Consider the following 20,316-nt stretch of genomic DNA (forward strand, 5'->3'; position numbering starts at 1 on the left):
TTATTTTGGACCGTCAGTACTTTTCTTTTTTTACTAGTTGAATGGCGGCTTCCCGCGTCTTCTTAATGCTAAGTCGCCGTCTGGTTAGCTTTTGGTGGTCGGTGAAATTGAATGAACTGTTTTAGCGTTTTTTGATTGCATACGGGCTCATTGATATTGGTTGTTTGCTTGAAGAATACTCTCATATGCCGTCAATATCTTGCCTTCTCTTAAGTTGATCTCTGTCATTGGTAAAAACTCTGTTTGAGCCGCCTTCTTGGTTATCGATGCATCATTGTTCGAAGTTAGTTCCCGGGTCAGGCTGGCGCAATACATTTGCGACGTTATTCACCCAACAGACCGTATGATACCTGATGCCAGAATCTTGTTCATCACTCGTGTCTAATGATGTACTCAGTTTTACACGGAGCCGGTCTTTTACAGAATTTTTTGTCCGTAAGGACTGGGTAATAGGAAGATTGGAGACGGAAAAAAGGGCTTTCCCTCGAAACTCACTGCTGTCACAAAAGAAGAAGCTATTTTTGTCAAATGGTGATGTTTTAGATCTTGTTAGCAGCTTGCAGCGGTATTTTCTCTGGTGCCACGTTTGAAATCTTCTGTCTTGTTTCATTAGGCCTGGCCAAATCTCTCTCGTTCCGTTCTCCTTCTCGCCTGAACATTCCCGTATGGATGGTGTCCTTATACCACTTGAACACTTGTGTACCACGACGCTCCTTTATCCTTAAGCTTTTGAGCTGTGAACCTTTTTAATTTTGACCAACTTTTGAAAAATTCTAAATGGTCCGTAAGACGCTCGTTCTTGTATGTACCCCGATTCTCTGTCATGACAAGTCGTTCATTTGGCTTAATTTGTGGACAAATAATACACAAACTTAAATTGAGGTCTTTGACCTCTCCAGTCTCTGTAGAACTCGACATTTAGCATTGATAAAAGACATAAAACGGCAATATATATCGCAGATGTTCATGCACCAACACTCAACACCAAACAAGAAACCTGGAATATGTATTAGCACCTGCAATAAATTATTTTATTTTTATTTTATTATAAAAGCAATCTAGTTTATACCTGACATTTTAAGACCTGAAAAAACGAGGAATGTCCACATTTTTTGGCAGGATAAATTAGTTGTTCTCCTACGTTGATATTCCAAGGGATTACTCTTTCATCTGAAGCAACTGGCTTCTTTTGAACTAAAAATTCAGATTTTCAACTATTACCAAGGCACTAGAGGTAATTTAAGATTCCTAGATATCTTATGAAATATTAGTTTTACATTTACAGAAAAGAGCTTGATTGAACAGCAGTTGTTTTAAGCATGTCCAAGCTTTAGCCTCGTTTTCATGTAAAGTTCAATGGGCCATTTTTCAGTGCTCCTTAAATACCCGCTGCACACGTTACAGAAGGGCCGACAACATTAAACATGATGTTCCTTAGGTCCCCGTCAACACTTCTACACCGGTCGCTTGAAATCATTATTCTGAAATCATTATTCTGTAAAATAACTGTTCGAAGGAGCAAATATTGCCTAGAAATTTCTTAAGCTTGAGAAAAGCTAAAAATTTCTGGATAACCTTTCCCTTCGTCCAAAATATTCAGAGTCTTTCTAACAGCTTAAATACGATTTTCGAAGGTTGTGTTTTACGATACGATACGACGATACGATACTTTATTTAACGTGGATATTACGCTTAGTTATCAGCTAGTTTACAGGTAATCCACGGCCCTAATTATATTCCTAAAATTTAAAATTCCAAAACAAAACAAAACAACAACAACAACAACAAATTATATTACAAAAATTTAAAATTAAAAACTAAAAATATACAATAATTCATCATAAGAAAACTGTAAAAGCTAAGAATTCTAACAGCTTAAATACGATTTTCGAAGGTTGTGTTTTCACATTTCAATATCAGAATATCGCAATTCTTGTTAAAAAAATGTCTCCTAAAACTTTCGGTATAAAGACTTCAGGCTTCTAAAGCACAGAGAAAAACCATCTGAGACACTTCTGGTGTATTTGGAAGCATTCGGTCGTTGGTCGCCACTGCTATTTCTTATGTGAAGAGGTTGCTTTGCGCTGAAGGAGCCTTTTCTCAGATTTAGTTATTAGATAAATACATATATTTTAACATGTACAAACCATACTTCGCCTAGGTTCCACTCATTCGTCAACAATAAAGTTATCAAATAAACCGTTACGAACAGAAGCAAAATTACTCCAGGTATTTCCACCTTTCGAATGCGTAGGACAGCCGTGTAAGGATTGAAAGGAAGAGGCATCTTTTTGTTTCTGTGACACGACCTCTGGCTCGTAACATGTATGAATATTATTAAATATGTATGCAGATAACCTACGTACATTAGCATTCTGGCGGAGCTCTCGCGCGCGAAGCGCGCGCAGCGGAGCACCATGGGTAAGAAAATGTGGTAAACTACCCATCCGAGAAAATTTGGTAATCACGTGACCGTACACCGACCGTCCGTCCGCACCACAGGCATACCAATGTAAAATAGCTCAATCAACAGACTTGACAACCCAAATGCAACTCGAGGTTATTTTGACGGGAAGTCGCCTAGCTACCCGCGTCTTGTGAAGCAGAGACAACTAAGGAGTCAATGAATACGAAAACGGAAAGCGGAAATTGTCCCTGTATCTGTGTTTTCTAAAGTATTAAGCTTAGATTAATTGTCATGTCCACAAATTTGGAATATAGAGAAAGAGAAAGACCGAGAAAAAGAGAAAGTAGGCGGCAGACCAGCGAAGCTCAACGAGAAAAAGGACGACAGAGATCTAGAGCGACAGTTAAAAAGCAAAGGAGACATTTTTTTGTTTGGAAGAAAAGCATGAAAATTTTGTAGGGGGGGTAACAAAATGAGGAATGCTAGCGGCCACTGATGCGAGGTGAAAATGAGCGGCAGTGAAAAAAAAGTGAACAACAAAACGTGCGACATTTCCTCCATAAAACGTGTAACTAATTATGGAAGTTTCACGTTGTAGTCGTGCAAAACAACTGCAAAGAAATGTACAAAAAAAGTGTGCTGCACGTGCAAAGTTGCTTTTTTGCTAATTAGACCTATTGTTGTTTTCCACCGTTCTCCGGCGTTGCGTTTTTGCCGCTTAGCATTACACGATTTTATATTTTGTTTGAGAAAACTGTAAATATTATCGAGAGCTTCGCTTTTAGCCCTGGCTAAATCTATATATTATGTGATAAGCCTGCAGCAATTAGGTACTCTCCTCGGTAGAGGCCTCTTTGTGTTGTGGGGAGACTGGGAAGAAAGAAAGACGCGGAATCGTCCCCAGCGCGCTTTCTAAACTCAAATGGCTGCCTATTATCGACCTTATAAAAGTAAGAAAACTTGTACTTTTATTCACTATTCTCAATAATCCTGATGCTCCTCTTTGTCTTAAAACGTAAATTCAATTTCTTGTCTTCCATTCGTTTAACTGGTCTGCGCACCAGAGCTTGTGCTTTTAATCTTCAAGTTCCATACCCTAGGTCTAATTCTGGAAAGCGCAAATTTGCTTACCCTGCTGCCACTCTTTTTAATTGCCTTGACACTGATCTTAAGCAAATAGCGTGTGTATCTCCTTCTTCTATTATTTTTTCATCTAGATTAAATAATTTTAGGCATAAACTCTTTATCTTATTCTTTAAGTTTGCTAGAAACGCTTCTCAGCTTGAAGAATTTATTGTAACTGTATTAGAAGGTAATTAGTTTATATCATCTTATATCTATGTTAAACCATACATTTGTCTAGTTCTATTTTTTCTCTTGTTGTAGTCGTATATTGCTGATTAAGCATTGTTTTTATATGTGTATTCTGTATTGTTGTGAAGGCCGTAAGTTAGATAACTCATTGGGTTATTTCGTCACCTTCGTTAAATAAAGAATATTGTATTGTATTAGATACCGATACCCAGTAGGAGCATCTGCAAAGAGGAAAGTCGCTATACCAAGATTTAACACAGTCTCCTTTGGAAAGCACTCGCTCATGTATATGGACCCAAAGGTATGGAGCTCTGTTCCTTGTAACGTGAAAGAAGCTTCCATTCCAAAAACATTCTGTTTTTTCTTTTTTTAATTAACTAATTTATTTATTCATTCTTTTAAAGTTCTTTTTAGTGTACTGCCTTAGTGGCTCTTCACCGATATTACAGATTGACACTTAAATAAAGGTATCATTATCATTATCATCATCATCATCTAACGATTTCCCGGATGGGATGTACGTATCTAGCTGTAACGTTGTAGTTATGTCCTATCTTGTGAACATGTCCTCTGATGTAATGTGATATGCAAGCCAATCAGGTTATGCGATCTATCGTGGTAGTCGAGGCATAGGACTGGAAAAGAATCTCCGTTGCAGTTTGGTCTTCGAGCAAAATTTGCAGTTGTAGTGGGTCGGGGACGGTAGTAAAATTTGTCTTGCAAGGTTAAGTAAACACAACTGCAACGCTACATCTTGCCTGCGAGCAAGCTCTCTCTCTTGGGAGCTCTTGGATGGGCCCTGGGCAAGAGATTGCGCCCATGCAGAGGATACACCCGTGAGGCGGCGACAACAAGAAAACGTCACTGCGAGTAGATTTATACTCATGTAATTTTTTTTTAATATTCTGCTTAAAAAATTACAAGATATTTGCTTGTCACCCTCTGCCATCCTGTGGTTCAAGAGCTACTTGTCAAACAGGTACCAAGCTGTGCGTATAAATACTGCTCTTTCCGAACCCCTGCTAATGAGGTACGGTGTTCCCCAAGGAAGCATCCTCGGTCCTTTGCTCTTCACGGCTTACACCAATGACTTGCCATTAATCCCACAACACTGTTCCACGGACTGCTACGTTGATGACACTAAATTGCTTATGTCATTCCAAGTGCAGGACTGTGAAACGACTATGGCCGCGATGAACGATGATCTTATTAAACTACGTAATTGGTGTTTTAATAATAGGCTACTCCTGAACCCGGACAAGACTAAACTGATTGTATATGGAAGTCGGCAAATGATATCGAAACTTCAGGATTTTCGCCTTACCCTCTTGGGTAAAGAACTTTTACCCGTCGACTCTGTTAAGGACCTGGATGTAGTGTTTGATAGTAAACTCTCATTCAACGACCACATAATTAAAACAGCATCATCTTGTATGTCTGCCCTAGGGAAAATTAGCCCAGTTAAACATATATTTAGAAAAGACATACCTTGTTACAATAATTAATTCTCTCGTGTTAAGTAAGTTGTATTACTGCTCGTCCGTCTGGTCGAATACTTCTGCCAGCAATATACGCAAACTACAAGGAGTACAGAATTTCGCTGCTCGCATAGTTTCTGGGACAAGGAAGTTTGATCACGTATCTCCAGCCCTGAAAGACCTGAGATGGATAGCAGTTAAGTCTCACCTGTATCTAAGAGACGCCATCTTGGCCTTTAAATCTATGACAGGTCAGGTACCAAACTACTTCAGTTCAAATTTTATCTCCAGAGGGAATATCAGTGGTCGGACGACCAGATCATCTTCCCAGCTTAATATACCGCTTTTTAAAACCAAGTCGGGACAGAGATCTTTTTATTACAGAACTGTAACATTGTGGAATGCGTTAAAACCCCATTTTAAATTAAGGGAATCTCTTATCATTTTCAAACGTAAAATGAAAGCCTTCCTTTTAAATCAATTTTTGATATCATAAATTTATATGTAAATAGTTTCTTAATAGTTTATTGATAATCAATTTGTGATACCTTTTTTTGTTCTTTTTTTGATTACCTGTACTATTAACACTTGTCTCTGAAAAGCCCCCATGGGGAGTTGACAGTAAAATTTGTATTGTATTGTATTGCATGTTAAGCGTGAAGACTCCCCCAGTAGAAAAGAGAAGCGTTACGTCACGTTACCATGGTAGCAAAATCTGGATGACAACAAACAGAAAACGTGAATTCGCACTTTTTAAAACTTCATTGATCTTGTTCAACTTCATTTAATTTGCCAAATGTTAGCGCAGTTTTCTGGCGTTGAATCGAAAAGAATCGTATCTGAGTTAAGAAAGAAAAGGAACATTTTTGTGTTGTGTTCACCTACTCCATAAAACAGATCCGTGATCAGGACATTTCATGTCGCCGTCAAGCAATAACAGCTAAGTATTGTACAATACGCGTGATGCGCTTGCAAAGTTCCCTTATTAGAGGAAATCAATGCTCCATGAAAATAAAGTATTAGAAATTAACGCGACGTAGTGTAGTGTTAGTCATTGTCTTAGCCGAAGATATCACGTTGACCGTTGCAAAAACGAACAGACTGAAAAGAATAGTGTTTTTTACAGTAATGTTTATTAGACGATTTTATCAGGTGATATTTTTTTTCTAGATTACATTGCGTTTAAGCAAGATTACTTGTAGTCATTTTTAAAGGTTTATCCGCTTCATCTCTAGATAAACTATTTAAAGTATCGGTCTACTTCATTGAATGTTCACCCTTATCATTAGGTTCAAACCACTGCTAAGCAGGCTAACTTTCAGCCCAATGTTATAACTGCCCGTTAACAGTATTCCGTCCAAGACCTCTAATTTATTAAAAAACGGAATTACTTTCCTCGTAGATATGTATTTGCTATAGATACTGGCTTTTTAATCGTGCATGAGATCCGATAGAGGCCCTGGGAAATCGTAATTAAACATTTCAAAGTCTTCTTCAAAGGCCTTACCCAGCTGAGCGATCTTCTCCTTCGGAATCGGGGCATAGTTTTTAAGAAGTTGACTTGTAGTATTGTGGGTATGAAACGGAGGAAAGGTCACCGCCCGATCCATTCCTGTTTGCCGTAGGATATAAGGTGCTTCTTCTGGCATGTCCTCAAAATGACCGATGAAATCGTACTCTATATCACACGGGTGACAAATTGTGCCGTACGATCGCCAGTGTGCTTCTCTATCAAACCCAACATCACTCACATAATAGATGAACTTCTTAAAAGTAAGATCCTGGTCAGAACTATTGGAGCTAAGTTCATCTTGTTTGTATCTTTCCAAAATTTTCGTTTTAAAACTTTGAATCCTCGTCCAAGGCCATTGGTTGTTTACAAACTTGTTATTGTAGGCTGACAAAAGCCTCTCGAGTGGTTCGCGAACAAATAGAAACTTAAAGTAAGATTTTAGCCTCACTTTAATATCCTCGTCCGAATAATCATATAAGAGAAATTTATAATGTTCGTCATTATGCACAACATCCACATCGATGCGGTTATCAAGAGCAAGAAAGACACGTTTCCATTGACTGCAGGCCACCTTGGGAATATAGCAGAAGATTACTCTGTACTCATCGTTAACAATTATAGGATGATGGTATTGATCGCTTCGATTTCTGCTTGAAGCGTGCTTCCCACAGTAGTCTCTGAGTCGCTGCTGTCGCTCAGTTTGTCTCTGTTTAATCCGCTCCAAAAGGTGATCATCCTTCTCTATCTGAAAAGTGGATTCACTAACGTGAGAGCTTTAGCCAGAAGCTTAGTCGGTAGGGCCGCTTAAACCGTGTAAACTGGCACCCAAGTAGTGTCCCTAATTAGTACTTTAAATACAACATCGACACTCAAATAAAGTGCATTTTTTACACAAACAGGCTAAACAGGACATGAAACAAGCAAACCATTTTACGTTTCTGGGAAACTGCCCACCTACCCCTCCCCTAAGCCAGCACTTTGCCCTAAGTAGGAAGTAAGTGTTAATGTTGGCTTAGGGGAGGGGTAGGTGGGCAGTTTCCCAGAAACGTAAAATGATCCACAAAGTCTTCTACCTACAACTCCAGCCGGTCCGTAGTACCTTTCCCATCTCTTAATTCTTTAGTATAGTTGAGAATTTGTCGACATGAGTCCATTTAAAAGACATTAAACAATCTCGCAAACAAAACGATTGTTAGAGAGGATAAAATCGAGACAGATAAATATTTGCCTGCGTAGCAAGCGTTTCCGTTACGGATTTTCGGTTTTGGCCGCGCGAAACCGCACAGAAACGCCTTTGCTATGCTGGCTAGATAAACGTCATTCTCCTATACTATTAACATCTGTAATAACACGACGTGATTTAACCTACCTTGAGTTCTTTTTTAGCAATGCCTGCTGTTTTATCTACTTCGGGCAAGAACCTGACAACTTCAACATCTATGGAGGAAGTAATGTCAGTTACAGGGAAACCAAAGATGAAAAATAAATAACAATTATTCACCGAAGTGGAGGTGGCTACTCCTGGATATTTACCGAACTGCGAAGCAGTGAAGTAAATATCCACGACTAGTCACCGACACTGAGATGAATAATTGTTATTTATTTAGTATATACTAAAACAGTGAGATAATTGAGCACAAAAATGACGATTTTTAACTCAAATACTGTTGCCAACGATTACAATTTTGGCGCGTAATGACCAGAGGGCCGCGGCCGTCGATTTTTCTTGCCGACAATTAAAACTTTAGAAGGCATTTGTTTAGCTCTTGCGGGGAAATTTCTTCAAAAGGAGTTGTTAATTCTTTTTGTATTTAAAATCATTCTATAAAAAAAGATTATTAAATTTAGTTTTAAGCTTATTTATGAACAAATCAACTAACTAAAGTAAGCACGACTTAAACTTAATTTGCATTTGTAAACAAAAAACTTTTTCACCGGTTTTATCGATAAATTCGTGTCAAAAAGACAAAGCTTTACCTGTTAAAACTTCCAATGCGAACTTCGTCACCTTCTTCGTGTATTTCGGAAACAGCTTGATTGATTAGTTGTGAAATTTCTTTGTTTGTTTACGGCAGCAAACCAGAAAGGCATTTTGCTCGCAACTTACGCGAATTTGGCGTCGCTCGCTCGGAGGAACTGGAGGTGAATCAGTGAATAGTGCAGGATATTCACTGATTGAGTAGCCAATCAGAGCGCGCAAAAAACACTATCCACTGTTTTAGTAAATACTAAAAAGTATTATCGAGTTAAAATAAAGCCTCACTTTAATTACAATTTTTCTTGACCAATAGTTATCATTATTGCCCGCGCCAATAATGAAATCGGCCAGCGGACGTTAAATTTCCACAAATCCATGGCCTGCTCTCAGCGTTTCCTTGACAAGAGTCCTTGTTGAGTCATTACCGCTGGTAAATATTAACCCTGACAAGTGTTCACTCTTGATAGCTCTCCTTGTCAAAATGCTAGCGCGCCAGTTTTTTCGTCAGGGAGAGCTGCCAAGGACAACTTCTGTAGGAAACATCTCTGACGTTAATTAGCCATAAAATGCCATATATATCAGTTGCCTAATGAATATGTGATTAAAACCTTTCTGTTAATAATATCAAATAAAGGAATATTGCTTATCCAAATAATCGCAGCATTATATCATGTGTTAAGCCAAGGGTGATTGATTCACGTTCAGTCGTAACCATTAAGTAATGGTTTTAACACATTTAAAGGAGAAAAAATGCAAAACATATTTATTTAATGAGACATTTTAATTTCTGAGTTTCAAACTTTCATTACCCAAGCCTTTCTGTAAAAAAAAATAAAAGATAAAAAATACAAAGTTGGACACTGACTATTTTGGAAAACCTTAAGGTAAAAAAGAAGTAACAAATGTAACGGCGGGAGTCTCTAATAGACAGCTATAGACAGTCATTTCATCGCTAGAAACTCTGGCTAGTTTGAAGTTAATGCAGGAGATGGCGATTATTTTTCTTTGTGAGGAAATTTTGATCGAAACAAATTGCAGAACAGCAAGTTACATGCATTACGTTTGAAGTATTTCTTGGTCCAGTCGAGTGTTCCAAATGGTTAAAGAAGCGTTCAACTGAACATTAATTAGAAAAAAAGCAGGAAGGATTCAGTTTGGTAGTGAACTGTGGCAGCAGTTTTGTTACACGTAATTCATGCCACATACGTATCTGACGAAAGGAAAGTGCGGGTAGTAAAAGAACCATTTTTCTTTTTTTGAAGTTAGTTAGTTAGCCAACAAACGAATAAGGAAAATCATTGTCCTTTATCGGTCAAGATATATACAAGAATTGAAATTTGAAAAAGGTAAAATGGTAGCTTACCTCGGTACAGAGCAACCTTGTACATGGCCAGCAGAATCAGTAAAATGATCAGAGATACAATCAACTTTCTCCGAAGTGGAACAGCCATTAAAGAAATGAAAATAAGATACGTTGTCGGTTTATATTCAACAGCTGATCATTTGTTTGTTGCTCAGCTTTGCTTTATCGTTTGTAAGGTATTTCTCTTTACCTTCACACATGCGCAGTACTGACTCTGATCACGTGCCTTACGATATTTACTCGAAAAAGCGGCGGAGCTCATTCAACTTTTCTTCTTGCCGCACTTTGTTTGGGGGCGGCGTTTATATGGAAACAAAGCTTATTCAAAACCTCTTATTTGCCAGTAACACAGTACCACGAGCACGTTATTATCTCTGTTTAGCAAGGAGCCCATTCAAAGTTATTTCAAATTGTCTGTACCATATTTGAGATCGAAGCCCAACAGCGGAGCTTCAACTAGCCTAACTGCACGTATTTACTTGAAACAATAAACTTGAAATCAGAACAAAGCAACCTTGTAAAAAATGTGTATGTATGTGTGGTTTCAAAATATCAGGTTTCGTGTGGAGGGGACCTTACACTCGGAGTACATTAACATAATTGACACTTAATTGAGGGGCCGCTTACAGGGCTTTCCAAAAGTTGCTCGGCAACGTTTTGGCAACTTCTCGTATTTCGAGCCTTCGACCTCCTCGAACGCACGCGCACCAACTCCAGCTCAATCACACTGTTCCTCTTCGTAGCTGGGGCCAATCTCAGGGCACCTTTGGGTATCCTGTCACTGGGTATCCTTAGGACACGACCAAGCCATTACAGTCTGTGGTTCTTGATTTAATACTGTCCCAGTTCTTATGCCGTTCCTTATCAGTGATCTTGTTGGTTCAGTAGTTATCGCAAATCTTACTGAGGTAGCTCTTTCTCATATCTCCTTTCTTTACTCTCCAGCACTTTCAAAAGAACAGCCTTACCAATGCTGCTTTAAAGCCTGATCTTAGACTTCCAGATGTTGCGAAATCGTCTGAAAGCACTTCTGGCTTTAATAAGGCGAGCCTTGGTGTCTTTATGGGCACCATTGTGACTACTAATAAGGCTTTCGAGATAAGTAAAATGGTCAATGCAATCCAGCTCAGTAGTTCCTTTCCACTGATGGTGATTGGGAGTGCTGTAGGGGTATTGACATCAGTAAATCACCTGGGTCTTTGTAACGATAATGAGCAGACCGGTTTGCTTTGCAAAATTGTTTTGTCGGTTGCATTTTTGCCTGAGATGGCTGAGTGGCTGACATGTCTGCCAGATCATCGGCAGAGTCATGTTCTTCTAAATGTGTGACCAAGGTCCACTCGATTCCACGGAGACGGTCTGAGGTTGTTTCACCCAGTCTATGGCTACTAGAAACAAGATTGGAGAGAGAATAAAACTCTGTTGTACTCCAGACTTGATGGGAAATGACTCTGGCACAGAATTCTCTAAGATAACACAGCTGCATTCGAAGAGTTCATAAAATGTCCTTCTGATGGTAACAATCTAAGGTGGTAGTCCGTATGCCCTTAAGATCTTCCACACTGTCGAATGCTTTCTCAAACACGATGAAGTTGGTAAACAAGGGAACATTCCATTCAATGCACTGTTCAGAGATGTTCTGGTGAGGAAAATCTCCGACTATGCAGCCTCGGCCTTTACGAAATCTAGTCTGTTCGGGTCTCAACTTTGGATCTATGGCACTATCAATCATTTTGAGAAATGTTCTGCAGAATACCTTGCTGGGAATGAGCTGAAATGGAGAGAGGTGCTATGCCTCGCCACAGCTGTTACAATTGTTGAGGCCCTCTTCTTCGGAATCTTGTGTATTAGGCGAATACTACAATCTATAGGAATCCCTAAAAGAGATCGGCAAGAACCAAGGATGCAGTGGTGTAGCCTACCTTTGACTTCACTATGCTCAGATTATGGAGCTCTGTTCCTGATAGCGTAAAAGAAGCTTCCATTCCATTAACAATCTGTTTTTTTAATTAATTAATTAATTAATTAAGTAAGTAAGTAATTTATTTATTTATTCTTTTAAAGTTATTTTAGTGTCCCCACTGAGTGGCTCTTAACCACTATTACAGATTGGCAAATAAAGGTATCATCATCATCATCATCATCATCATCATCTAACGATTTCCCACATGGGATGTACGTATCTAGCCTGCGAGCAAGCTCTCTGGGGAGCTCTTGGGTAGGCCCTGTGCTCCAGATTGCGCCCAAACAAAGGATACACCCGTGACACGGCGACAACAAGAAAACGTCGCTACGTGTAGATTTATACTCATGTTAAACGTGAAGACTCCCCAGTAGAAAAGGAGAAGCCGTTACGTCACGTTGCCATGGTAGCAAAATCTGGATGACCACCAACCAAAAACGTGCATTTGCACTTTTTCAAACTTCATTGATCTTATTCAACTTCATTTAATTTGCCAAGTGTTGGCGACATTTTCTGGGGTTGAATCGAAAAGAACCATATCTGAGTTAAGAAACAAAAGGAAAATTTTTGTGTTGTGTTCACCTACTCCATAAAATGATTAAAACGTTTCATGTCACCGTCGAGCAATGACAGCTAAGAATTGTACAATACGCGTGATCCACGTGCAAAGTTACCCTGTCAGAGGAAATCAACACTACATGACATTAAGGTATTACAAATTAACGCCACTTAAATTAACGCGAATTTAGTAGAAAACGACTTTTGAATAAATGAAATTAACTCGCGAAAGAGAAGGTAACATTTCAAAATGAAGGAAATTAACTCGACGTGCACAAAGAAACAAAACTTCCTGAGACAACAGCAACGAAGATTAAAACGGAAACTTTGTTCGTGGTTCTTTCCTTAAACGTTAAGCGAAGAAATCTGGCCACTTCAAGTTCTTCACAGTCTTACTGTTGCTGGCGGATCTTCACCCTGATAAAGTACTCCTCTTTCTTAGGTTTCGAGAACGTCAGAAGTGTATTGAGAATTTGGGGTCAAAAAATATGGAAATTAACGCTACACTTAATTAACGTCGCGGAAATTGACGTTTACGGAAATTAACGCGACTAAAATTAATGGGAATTTATGAAATTCGCGTTAATTTCCTCTGATAAAGAATGGTTTTGCTCATATAAACCATTGCTTTTTTGCCGCTTTCGTTCCCGTCGCCGTCGTCGTTGCTTAAACCGTTTTTATCCAGAAATTTGGCTCCCTTGGTAACGTGACGTAACACATCTCTTCTCTACTACGCTGCCTCCAATCACTATACGAATAAATCTCGGGGTTCTGAGAAGACACTTGAATTCTCTTAAGCTGTTTTCTTAGAAGTAAGATGTGCCAGGAAGGGGTACCTGCCATGCAGGCTAAGGTGGTAAGGGCAGAGGAGACTACTACGCTTCCCCCGTCACGCCACCACGACGTTGGTCTTCGCCCATACATAATTTCCTACTCTACCTAGTCTGTCTTTCTAGAAAGCATTCGCTAAAAAGTAGAGATTTGTTTATAGAGGAAATGCACATAGCTTTCCCCTCACCCTGTTTTTGGGCTTTTTTCCCCACTACAGAGCCTGGTCCCAGGCTACTGGAGGGCTAAAATATATAAAATATCAGCAAGTTCACAGTAACAAGCCAATGAGTGGTGCCGGATCTCCCAGTTGTAGACATGGATCAGTACAATTAAACTTAAATAGGTTTAAATATATAGTTTTTGTTTTATTCATTTGTTTACTTCTTGATCGCCTTGCCGTTAGAATCAGTTTGCCGTTTCATACTTTTCTACTGGAGGGCTTGCAGAAGCCCGCTATGAGAATTGTCTCGCCGCATGTCACCTGTCGGGAGGTACTAGGACTCTCTAGTTTAGAGACACTGTTTGATCGGAGAGAGGTTTAAAGGGTCGAAATGTTTCAGGACATACATCAATAATCCCCTGAATCGCGGATCATACTTATTTTTACCAGAGCCAAACAAATGTTGTGTTACTAATTGTCTTAATCTTCGATAATCTAAGAAATAACCGAAGATGTCACGTTAACCGTCGCCAAAACAAACGAACCAAAAAGAATAGTGGTTTTTACCGTCATGTATATCAGACGATTTTATTAGGTGATTTTTTTCTAGATTACATTGTAGAGTTTAAGCAAAATTATTTGTTGCCATTTCTAAAGTTTTATCCTATTTACCGCTAGATAAACTATTTACTGTATCTGTCTACTTCATTAAATGTTTTCTCTTATTCCCATATCACTTAGTATGTCAAAAGGCCCCATGCACGAGCGAGTCAATTTCAGGTAGGCTACATAGCAGGAGTCCCAGTCTCCAGCCTGGTGGGGAGTACCGCGGGTGCATCGAAACACCCACGGCTGGAGACTGAGCTTAGCGTAGCAGACACTCGTAAGTAACATGGGCGCAAGAAAGAAAAAAAAATCGGAATTACTTTCCTCGTAGATATGTATTTGCTATAGATACTGGCTTTTTAATCGTGCATGAGATCGGATAGAGGCCCTGGGAAATCGTAATTAAACATTTCAAAGTCTTCTTCAAAGGCCTTACCCAGCTGAGCGATCTTCTCCTTCGGAATCGGGGCATAGCTTTTAAGAAGTTGACTTGTAGTATTGTGGGTAAGAAACGGAGGAAAGGTCACCGCCCGATCCATTCCTGTTTGCCGTAGGATATAAGGTGCTTCTTCTGGCATGTCCTCAAAATGACCGATGAAATCGTACTCTATATCACACGGGTGACAAAGTGGGCCGTACGATCGCCAGTGTGCATCTCTATCAAACCCAACATCACTCACATAATAAATGAACTTCTTAAAGGTAAGATCCTGGTCAGAACTATTGGAGCTAAGTTCATCTTGTTTGTATCTTTCCAAAATTTTCGTTTGATAACTTTGAATCCTCGTCCAAGGCCATTGGTTGTTTACAAACTTGTTATTGTAGGCTGACAAAAGCCTCTCGAGTGGTTCGCGAACAAATACAAACTTAAAGTAAGATTTTAGCCTCACTTTAATATCCTCGTCCGAATAATCATTAAAGAGAGATTTATAATTTTTGTCATTATGCACATCATCCACATCGATGCGGTTATCAAGAGCAAGAAAGACACGTTTCCATTGACTGCAGGCCACCTTGGGAATATAGCAGAAGATTACTTTGTACTCATCGTTAACAATTATAGGATGATTGTATTGATCGCTTCGATTTCTGCTTGAAGCGTGCTTCTCACAGTAGTCTCTGAGTCGCTGCTGTCGCTGAGTTTGTCTCTGTTTAATCCGCTCCAAAAGGTGATCATCCTTCTCTATCTGAAAAGTGGATTGACTAACGTGAGAACTTTAGCCAAAAGGTTCGATTAGAAATCAGGACATTCAGGATTAGCTTAGTCGGTAGGGGTGCTTAAACCGTGTAAACTGGCGGCAAATAGTGTCCCTAATTAGTACTTTAAATGCAACATTGGCACTCAAATAAAGTGCATTTTTTACACAAACAGGCTAAAAAGGACGTGAAACAAGCAAAACATTTTACGTTTCTGAGAAACTGCCGACCTACCCCTCCCCTAAGCCAGCATTTTGCCCTAAGTGAGAAGTAAGTGTTAATGTTGGTTTAGGGGAGGGGTAGGTGGGCAGTTTCCCAGAAACGTAATCTTCTACCTACGTCCCTGGCAGGTCCGTACTACCTTTCCCATCTCTTAATTCTTTACATAGTTGAGACATTTTTGACACGAGTCCATTTAAAAGACATTAAACGATCTCGCAAACAAAACGATTGTTAGAGAGGACAAAATCGTGACAGATAAATATTTGCCTGCGTAGCAAGCGTTTCCGTTACGGAATTTTCGGTTTTGGCCGCGCGAAACCGCACAGAAACGCCTTTGCTACGCTGGCTAGATAAAAGTCATTCTCCTATACTATTAACACCTGTAATAACACGACGTGATTTAACCTACCTTGAGTTCTTTTTTAGCAATGCCTACTGTTTTATCTACTTCGGGCAGGAACCTGACCACTTCAACTTCTATAGAGGAAGTAATGTAAGTTACAGGGACAACAACGATGAAAAATAAAAATTACCATCCAGTTAAAATAAAGTCTCTCTTTAACTGCAATTTTTCTTGACCAATAGTTATCATTATTGCCCGCGCCGACAAATCCTTGGCCTTCCCTTGGCGTTTCCTCGACAAGAGTCCTTGTTGAGTCATTACCACTGGCAAATATCAACCCTGCCAAGTTTTCAGTCTTGACAAGGAATTGCCAAGGACAACTTCTGTAGGAAACATCTCTGACGTTAATTAGCCATAAAATGCCATATATATCAGTTGCCTAATGAATATGTGATTAAAACCTTTCTGTTAATAATATCTAACAAAGGAATATTGCTTATACAAATAATCGCAGCATTATATCATGTGTAAAACCAAGAGTGATTGATTCACCTTCAGTCGTAACCATTTAAGTAAAGGTTTTAACACATTTAAAGGAGAAAAAATTCAAAACATATTTATTTAACGAGACCTTTTAATTTTTGAGCTTCAAACTTTCATTACCCAAGGCTTTCAGTAAAACAAAAAAATAAAAATAAAAACTTGGATACTGACTCTAGATCTTTTGGAAAACCTTAAGGTCAAAAAGAAGTAACAAACATAACGGCGGGAGTCTCCAATAGACAGTCATTTCATCGCTAGAAACTCTGATTATTTTTCTTTGTGAGGAAATTTTGATAGAAACGTATTGCAGAGGAGCAGGTTACATGCGTTACGTTTGACATATTTCTTCGTCCAGTTGAGCGTTCCAAATGGTTAAAGAAGGGTTCAACTGAACATTAATTAGAAAAAAAAACGCAGGAAGGATTCAGTTATGTAGTACTGCATGAAAAATTGGATTTACACAAATTTACTCAGTGTAAATATGGTGCAAAAAAAGGCCAAGCTAGGGGGAAATGAAAAGCAAAGATGGTAAATACCGCATTTGCTTGCCAGTTTATATGAGGGTGTAAATTTTAGGGCAAATGCGGTATTTATGATCTTTGCCCTTTATTTAACCATAGTTTACACTTTTTTGCACCAAATTTGCCCTGAGTAAATTTGGTGTAAATCCAATTTTCGTGCAGTGTAGTGAACTATGGCAGCACTTTTGATACACGTAATTCATGCCGCATACTTATCTGACGAAAGGAAAGTGCGCGGAGTGAAAGCACCATTTTTCTATTTTTTAAGTTAGTTAGTTCGCCAACAAACAAATAACGAACAAAAGTGTCCTTTATCGGTCAAGATATATACAAGGATTGAAATTTGAAAAAGGTTAAATGGTAGCTTACCTCGGTACAGAGCAACCATGTACATGGTCAGCAGAATCAGTAAAATGATCAGAGATACAAACAAATTTCTCCGAAGTGGAACAGCCATTAAAGAAATGAAAATAAGATACTTTGTCGGTTTATATTCAACAGTTGATCATTTGTTTGTTGCTCAGCTTTGCTTTATCGTTTGTAAGGTATTTCTCTTTACCTTCACACATGCGCAGTACTAACTCTGATCACGTGCCTTACGATATTTACTCTTTTACTTTTCTTCTTGCCGCGCTTTGTTTGGAGGCGGTGTTTATTTGGAAACAAAGCTTATTCAAAACCTCCTATTTGCCAGTAACACAGTACCACGCGTACGTTATTAGGGCCATTTATACGAGGAAAAATAAGACGCGTCTTACATATGACGAGTCTTAAATAAGACGCGAACTTTCCGTATAAACGGCACATTTCGTCTAAAATAAGACGCGGCTTAACTAAGACGCGTCTTATTTTAGAACAGCCCTTAACACCTGTTCTTAGATAAGACGCGTCTTAGCTAAGACGAGAAAAGCGTCGCGTAAATGACCTTCACGTCTTACATAAGACGCGAACGCATAGTACGCATGCGTAAATTTTTGGCGCGCCACGTTGGATTGCCGTTGCTACGGGCAACATTCACATAAAAACGAGTCAAGAACAGAAATAAGACGCGAACCATTTATACGAGCTGTTCTTGTCTTCGATAAGAGATGCTCGTATGAATGGTGCAGTTCGCGACTTATTTAAGACGTGTGTTATGTAAGACGCGTCTTATTTTTCCTCGCATAAATGGCCCTAATATCTCTGTTTAGCAAGGAGCCCATTCAAAGTTTTTTCAAATTGTCTGTAAATATTTGAGATCGAAGCCCAAAAGCGGAGCTTCCTTAACTAGCCTAACTGCACGTGTTTACTTGAAACAATAAACTTTAACTCACTACAAAGCAATCTTGTAAAAAAATTATATGTATGCGTGGTTTCAAAATATCAGGTTTCGTGTGGAAGGGACCTTACACTCGGAGTACATTAACATTATTGACACTTAATTGAGGGGCCGCTTACAGGGCTTTCCACAAGTTGCTCGGCAACTTTTTGGCAACTTCTCGTATTTCGAACCTTCGACCTCCTCGAACGCACGCGCCCAAATCCAGCTCAATCATCACTGTTCCTCTCCGCAGTTGGAGTAAATCTCAAGGCAACTTTGGGTATCCTGTCACTGGGTATCCCTAGGACATGACCAAGCCATTGCAGTCTGTGGTTCTTGATTTAATACTGTCCGAGTTCTTATGCCGTTCCTTATCAGTGATCTTGTTGGTTCAGTAGTTATCGCAAATCTTACTGAGGTAGCTCTTTCTCATATCGCCTTTCTTTACTCTCCAGCACTTTCAAAAGAACAGCCTTACCAATGCTGCTTTAAAGCCTGATCTTAGAATTCCAGATGTTGCGGAATCGTCTGAAAGCACCTCTGGCTTTAATAAGGCGAGCCTTTGTGTCTTTATGGGCACCATTGTGACTACTAATAAGGCTTTCAAGATAACTGAAATGGTCAATGCAATCCAGCTAGTTCCTTTCCACTGATGGTGATTGGGAGTGCTGTTGGGGTATTGACATCAGTAAATCACCTGGGTCTTTCTAACGATAATGAGCAGACCGGTTTGCTTTGCAAAAATGTTTTGTCGGTAGCATTTTTGCCTGAGATGGCTGAGTGGCTGACATGTCTGCCAGATCATCGGCAGAGTCATGTTCTTCTGAATGTGAGACCAAGGTCCACTGGATTCCACGGAGACGGTCTGAGGTTGTTTCGCCCAGTCTATGGCTACTAGAAACAAGATTGGAGAGAGAATAAAACTCTGTTGTACTCCAGACTTGATGGGAAATGACCCTGATACAGAATTCTCTAAGATAACACAGCTGCATTCGAAAAGTTCATAAAATTTCCTTCTAATGGTAACAATCTAAGGTGGTAGTCCGTATGCCCTTAAGATCTTCCACACTGTCGAATGCTTTCTCAAAGACATGAAGTTGGTAAACAATGGAACAGTCCATTCAATGCACTGTTCAGTGATGTTTTGGAGAGGAAAATCTCGAACCATCCAGCCTCGGCCTTTTACGAAATCTAGTCTGTTCGGGTCTCAACTTTGGATCTATGGCACCATCAATCATTTTGAGAAATGTTCTGCAGAATACCTTGCTGGAAATGAGCTGAAATAGAGAGAGGTGTTATGCCTCGCCACAGTTGTTACAATTGCTGAGGCCCCCTTCTTCGGAATCTTGTGTATTAGGCGAATACTACAGTCTATAGGAATCCCTAAAAGATTCCAGATCTTAGCAAAGAGATCGGCAAGAACCAGAGATGAAGTGGTGGCGCCTACCTTTGAGTTCACCATGCCCAGATCATTGAGCTCTGTTCCTGATAGCGTGAAAGAAGCTTCCATTCCATTAACAATCTGTTTTTTTCATTAATTAAGTAAGTAAGTAAGTAATTTATTTATTCTTTTAAAGTTATTTTAGTGTCCCCACTTAGTGGCTCTTAACCACTATTACAGATTGACAAATAAACGTATCATCATCATCAAAATCATCATCATCATCATCTAACGATTTCCCAGATGGGATGTACGTATCTAGCCTGCGAGCAAGCTCTCTGGGGAGCTCTAGGGTAGGCCCTGTGCACGAGATCGCGCCAGTGCAAAGGATACACCCGTGACACGGCGACAACAAGAAATGGATGACAACAAACCAAAAACGTGAATTCGCACTTTTTCAAACTTCACTGATCTTATTCAATTTCATTTAATTTGCCAAGTGTTGGCGAAATTTTCTGGGGTTGAATCGAAAAGAACCATATCTGAGTTAAGAAACAAAAGGAACATTTTTGTGTTGTGTTCACCTGCTCCATCAACTGATTAGAACGTTTCATGTCACCGTCGAGCAATGACAGCTA

The 20,316-nt window shown here is 39.4% G+C and overlaps 2 protein-coding genes across 2 annotated transcripts; both read right to left on the bottom strand.

Moving 5' to 3' along the window:
• Window positions 1–5,890: 5,890 nt before the first annotated feature.
• On the bottom strand, window positions 5,891–11,539 carry LOC140938279 (carbohydrate sulfotransferase 11-like). Its single transcript, XM_073387783.1, has 3 exons — window positions 11,245–11,539; window positions 8,082–8,233; window positions 5,891–7,457 (listed from the first exon to the last, which is right to left on the bottom strand). The coding sequence occupies exons 1-3, from the start codon at window positions 11,537–11,539 to the stop codon at window positions 6,630–6,632; spliced, it is 1,275 nt and encodes a 424-aa protein (XP_073243884.1). The 3' UTR covers window positions 5,891–6,629.
• Window positions 11,540–14,443: 2,904 nt separating this feature from the next.
• LOC140938280 (carbohydrate sulfotransferase 11-like) lies at window positions 14,444–17,454 on the bottom strand. Its single transcript, XM_073387784.1, has 3 exons — window positions 17,367–17,454; window positions 16,000–16,067; window positions 14,444–15,358 (listed from the first exon to the last, which is right to left on the bottom strand). Exons 1-3 carry the CDS (start codon window positions 17,452–17,454, stop codon window positions 14,531–14,533), a joined length of 984 nt encoding a protein of 327 aa, XP_073243885.1. The 3' UTR covers window positions 14,444–14,530.
• Between the last annotated feature and the right edge of the window lie 2,862 nt (window positions 17,455–20,316).

The sequence above is a fragment of the Porites lutea genome, chromosome 5 (genome assembly GCF_958299795.1).
Source record: "Porites lutea chromosome 5, jaPorLute2.1, whole genome shotgun sequence".
NCBI lineage: Eukaryota > Metazoa > Cnidaria > Anthozoa > Scleractinia > Poritidae > Porites > Porites lutea.

What these genes read in the sequence shown, in the direction of transcription:
- LOC140938279 (XM_073387783.1), bottom strand. Translation starts at nt 11,539, where the DNA reads ATGCAGCTGTGTTATCTTAGAGAATTCTGTGCCAGAGTCATTTCCCAT. An exon ending in TTATCGTTACAAAGACCCAG is followed by an intron (nt 8,234 to 11,244) that starts GTGATTTACTGA and finishes GTAAATATCCAG; the next exon opens with GAGTAGCCACCTCCACTTCG. An exon ending in TTGCTAAAAAAGAACTCAAG is followed by an intron (nt 7,458 to 8,081) that starts GTAGGTTAAATC and finishes TCCACTTTTCAG; the next exon opens with ATAGAGAAGGATGATCACCT.
- LOC140938280 (XM_073387784.1), bottom strand. Translation starts at nt 17,454, where the DNA reads ATGGCTGTTCCACTTCGGAGAAATTTGTTTGTATCTCTGATCATTTTA. An exon ending in CATGGTTGCTCTGTACCGAG is followed by an intron (nt 16,068 to 17,366) that starts GTAAGCTACCAT and finishes CTTCCTCTATAG; the next exon opens with AAGTTGAAGTGGTCAGGTTC. An exon ending in TTGCTAAAAAAGAACTCAAG is followed by an intron (nt 15,359 to 15,999) that starts GTAGGTTAAATC and finishes TCCACTTTTCAG; the next exon opens with ATAGAGAAGGATGATCACCT.